The sequence below is a fragment of the Tarenaya hassleriana genome, unplaced genomic scaffold (genome assembly GCF_000463585.1).
Source record: "Tarenaya hassleriana unplaced genomic scaffold, ASM46358v1 Cleome213, whole genome shotgun sequence".
NCBI classification, from domain to species: Eukaryota; Viridiplantae; Streptophyta; class Magnoliopsida; order Brassicales; family Cleomaceae; genus Tarenaya; species Tarenaya hassleriana.
Window position 1 is genome coordinate 147,024 of NW_010965478.1, and position 5,501 is coordinate 152,524.

At 36.8% G+C, this 5,501-nt stretch overlaps 1 protein-coding gene across 1 annotated transcript; it reads right to left on the reverse strand.

The window, feature by feature from the left end:
* Positions 1–336: 336 nt before the first annotated feature.
* Positions 337–1,280, reverse strand: LOC104814743 (secreted acidic protein 1A-like). The gene is made up of 3 exons (XM_010542927.1): positions 873–1,280; positions 753–759; positions 337–659 (listed from the first exon to the last, which is right to left on the reverse strand). Exons 1-3 carry the CDS (start codon positions 1,278–1,280, stop codon positions 337–339), a joined length of 738 nt encoding a protein of 245 aa, XP_010541229.1.
* Positions 1,281–5,501: the final 4,221 nt, after the last annotated feature.

Below are 5,501 nucleotides of genomic sequence, written 5' to 3' on the forward strand. Positions count from 1 at the left end.
AAACAATGAAAGACATAAACATAAAGATATATATTGAAGATTCTTAGGTGGATTGAATAGCTTGATTGTAATATGATCGTTGCATGAACTCCAACGACTCTCTCTGTCTTCATTACTCACTTCAAATCATGCCAACTCACCATTGTCAATTATGGAGAGAAGCCTAATGTCTCATCCATAATGCATGTAACTTACGTACAATGCATGAATGGCAAAGGGTAATGCTCTTGGACATGTGGAATGCTATCTTGGATTCTTTCTTCATTTTGCCTTCAACATGTTCTACATAAGGGCTTCTTTTGGATGGCCCATCAGTAAGCTTCCTCTTTGTTCTTTTCAACTGTTGTTTATCAGAGGAGTCAACTGCTGGTGGAGGTTGATTGACTTCATGTTCAACAGGGGGGCAGACATATCTGTGTCTTCATTGGTTTTGGCAGCCGATTCTTTGTCAGAAGATTCAGCTGCTGTATCATCGTCGTCGGTTCCCTCACCCTCTTCGCCATCGGTATCATCGCCATCGGCGTCATCCTTTTCAGAATCTTCATCGGTTGTCTCACCCTCATCACCATCGGCGTTACCCTCTTCTTCCGTGTTCTCATCTCCACTGCCAGCATCATCGTCACTATCATTCTCTTCAGCATCTTCTTCGGGGACATTTTCTGAACAAAACACAAGATATGCACAAATTAATTAAAACATGTGACCAAGTAAATATGGTCCCATGTGACCAAGTAAATATGGTCCCATGTGACCAAGTAACTATGGTCCCATGTGACCAAGTAACTATGATCTCATGTGATCAAGTAATGTGACCAAATGACAAAGTTTGAATACTTACTTCCTACTTATGCGTCCATGGAAGAAAGATCTACCTCTTTAGGCGAGGGCTCTTTCTCCTTGCTCGATGCCTCTTTCTCCTTAGGAGACGGTTCTTTCTCTGTAACCAATGCCTCCTGGGCAGTTGACTTCTCTTTTCCTGACTCCAATGGAGTCACATCTCTCGGTCTTAATTCAAAAAGTCCAACATCTTGATCATAGTATTCGTCGGTACCGACAGAACACATCAAAGGACTTGTCGCAACTCTTTCTTTCGCAACATGACTTTTTCTGATCTCTTGCACTGTGGACCTGGGCGTCGCTGTGGACCTGGGCGTGGATATGTCCTTATCTACCGGATCTATCACCGGGTTCTCCTGCACTGTGGGACTTGGGACAAATCCCTCTTTTCCAAGGAGTCCAACCTCCTTTAAAAGCCCTCTCACAGCATCGATGATTCTCATCTCGGATTCCTTAGCCACGACCCTGAAATCGGCCTTCAATTCGGTCTTTAGTGCTTCGAGACTTGACACTCCGTGAACTCTTTGTGCTCCCTTTTGTATCCCTTGTGGTGGTATGACTCTTTCTTGCGGTTGTTGTCGTTGTTGTACTTCTTGTTCTTGTTCTTCTTCTTCTTCTTCTTCTTCTTCTTCTTCTTCTCGTCCCTCATCTTCTATTTCATCTTCATCTACCAAACTTTTCCCCTTCTTCTTTTTCTTTGAAGATTTTCTGGAACGAATTTCCATTTCATGGATTTTTTTCCAGTATATGCTCTCCGGATTCCTCTCAAGATATTGCATCCATACTTTAACCATTGGATCTTCACTTCCATCGAGATCCTCTAGATCAAAAAGAAGAGTTTCTTCTGTCGCTTCCTTCTTAAGAATGCTCTTAATTCCCTGAAAAATAGATGAGACTTATTGTTACCATATGCATCATGTGACAGTTAAATAGTACCATGTGACCAAATAAGTTATGGTACCATGTGACCGAGTTAAATAGTACCATGTGACCAAATAGGTTATGGTACCATGTGACCGAGTTAAATAGTACCATGTGACCAAATAGGTTATGGTACCATGTGACCGAGTTACATGGTACCATGTGACCAAATAGGTTATGGTACCATGTGATCGAGTTACATGGTACCATGTGACCATGAAACCTGTGACCAACACACCATGTCCTATTTTCTGCGTACCTTTGCTTTAGTGCCAATCTGGTCTATAACAGTCTTGAAACTCCATCTAACATTTGCTTTGACAGACTTCTTGCACATTCTGGGACACGTCGGATCCGCTCCCTCGACGTCTTTGTACATCCCGTTGGCACCCAAATTTGATATGCATTCGAAAGGAAGCAATTGTACCATATTGTGTAAATATTAAATTCCAAAACAAATCAATGTAATAACGGTACTTTTCATTTATACACGTAGTGAAAAACCCTTACCATAAGAGGGATTATAAACCCACGACAGTGCCATTTCTTCTTTGGCCCTCCACTTCCGAAACTCTTTCTTACTTGATCAATCATTCTATCAAATGTGTAGCGTCCCCATGGAAATCTCTCACAGAAAGCCAAATCATCCACCATATCCACCAAATCATGGTTTATAAACTCATCTGTGGTGCCATGATCCAGTATTCCACCGAGCAACATGATAACAGCCAGTTTCTTCCTATCAGCAGCCCTTTGAGTTGGCGTCTTCTCGAGATGTCTTATCACACTCTCCTTAGATACCTTTCGATTTCCAAAAGTCTTCACTCTAAACTGGCTTTTCCTCATATATTCCCATCCAGCCGGATACTCACCGCATTTCAATCCGGATATGAGAGCGTGTTCAACGATGGAGTATCTAATGGGCACACCATTTAGAACAAACCATAATTCCTTTTCATCCTCCGCATTGACACAATGGTTTATCAGGAATGCTGCTGGAGCCATCTTCAGCGTGCCATCAAATTGCATGTGAAACAAATGTTGAAACTGTGACTCATGACTGAAATACCTCCATTCTTCAGGGCTTAACAAGTCTTTCAGTTTTTTTATTGTCTCCGACGGGTAACACTTGGTATTTATCTTAGGAGAGAACTGAATGTCTTCCATTTTGTACATAAACGACAACTGCACAACAATAAAATACATCAGATCATGTGACCTGTGACAATGTGAAATAGTACCATGTGACCTATTCTCCTCTGACCTGTGACCAATTGTCCTGGTACCATGTGACCTATTGTCTTGTGAACCTGTGACAATGTGACATAGTACCATGTGACCTATTGTCTTGGTACCACGTGACCAATTCTCATGTGACCTATTGCCCTGGTACCATGTGACCTATTGTCCTGTGAACTGTGACCAAGTCACCTATCACCAATCGAACCGATCCTGTGACCTAATTTACATCGAACCCTATCACCTATATCATTGTGACCCAAATCAACATATCATTCATCATCCAAACATCGAATCATACATCCCGTCACCTATATCACTGTGACCCAAATCAACAAATCATTTCGATTTTAACCACTTCAAACCAAAGATTATAATGTTATCCCTAAAATTTCAAATACGAAACCCTAGATTTCTATCATTTCAAATCATCACGGCAAAACAATAAGGAAACATATAAACTTTCAAAATCGTGCAAATATGACAAAAAGAGAAGTAATGTACCATGTGCTCATTTAACTCCGCGATTTGGATTCGAAAATCAGTCTCGTTCGAAGATGCTGACGAAGATGAGTGAACCACTGACGTAGAAGCCATTTTCTTCCTTCTTTGTGCTTCGAATCTGAGGAGAGTAAAGACAGAGACTTATGAGAGGAAAATCGCGGCTTAAATCGACGGTTTTTTGCCACAAAACCGGCGGTTTCGAAAGACAGACGGAGGAGATGTCGAGAGTTAGGAGAGAGAGGGAAATGGCGACAGTGAGGAGAGAGAGAGAGAACGTGGACTGAGGAAAGAGAGAGAACCGTTATTTTTTTTAATTTAAATTTTAATTTGGTTTTTTCGTCTTTTGATTAAAATTTGAGGGTATAATTGGTTTTTGCGTCACTTCTGCCCTTTTTTTTAATTTGGATTTTGAAGGGTAGGTAGAGAAATCCTTGCAGCGGTCAAACGGTAGATTGGATATATCCCCTATTAGACATGTGAGTCACTTGATCATGGATATGGTGAGACCAGTCAAACTTTTTCGTAGTTAGCTCACTCATGAGACTACCTACAATTGGCTTGTCAGTTAAATCCGATTGTGATTACTCTTTAATCTTATTCATAAATTTCCATGCATTTTCAGTCTTAGACATTGATGGCTTAACACTTTTTGTCATGGTCATCCTCATAAGGTTCAAACATAGTATATTAGACCGCTCCCAAGACTCAAAATAAGTCCTTTCATTTTCTGAACTGATATCTGTTATGGCTGGCTTTTCACTAACCAATAAAACTGGATCTGTTCAGAACAATCTGCATAGTTAACCTGGATCTGTTCAGAACAATCTGCATAGTTAAGCCCGTTGAACTTGACTACAGCATTGTCAGTTGCCATAGAATTAAAAGAAATTGCAAAACATTTATACATGCTTACCTATTAATGCTTTGAGTTAACATAATAAATCAAAAGATTTAAGAAGTATTTAAGTAACCTTTGGGCAATATTCAAATACAAATACAATCATTGATGGTAAAATAAAAAATAATTTAATGTACCAAAAGTTGTAAAACGCATTTAAATTCACCTTTGGGCAGACACTTAAATACGTATACCATCATTGATACAAAATACTTTTATATACATCATAATATCAAAAACCAAATAAATATGCAATCTTTGGATATACATACTTATCGATCAAGATAAAATATCAATTTCTTTAATATTATTAACTATACGCAATGATCCACCTTTGAATGACTTTATAGCGATATAATTAATAATCTCAATTGTTCAACTATATCTTTATGTCATCTTTTATCATCCTTTCATTTTGAACAATTGAAAATATTCGATTTGAATATTTAATCTAAATTAATTTAGGTCACTTTTGTGACTAACAAGATTTCATAGTGTAGATATCGAATCGAATAAAATAAAATGAAGATCTAACTTATATATATAATTCAACCTAAAATATATATGCATATATTGACTACCATTCAAATATGCATAAATAAACAAATAAATTTAATACATATATATATATATCACTATTATGTCGAATTATAAATATATCTTACTATCAAAACACTATAAGCTTTGTAATGTACATATACCTTTAATATATATATATATAAAATATACATCATTATATCATATATATATATATATGCATAAAATATTAAAATATGACCATGTACAAATTTAATATATATATTGACTTATATATGACGTATAGACATATATGCATATATATAATATCTTTAATATGCATGACAAAAATTTTAATTATGTATTTAACTAATACATAAATTACAGATGAGAGATCATATCACAATAATATTTTATTATTTCAAAGATGAACCAAAAAAAATCAAACTTTCTCATCGATTTATGAATCTCTAAATATATAATTAGAGAAAACTTTAATCCGATGAAAATTTTACATAAGTTTATATATTGGATTTACGTCTTTGTTTGTTGGAACTCTACTAACCCATAAATTATTTTTTATATT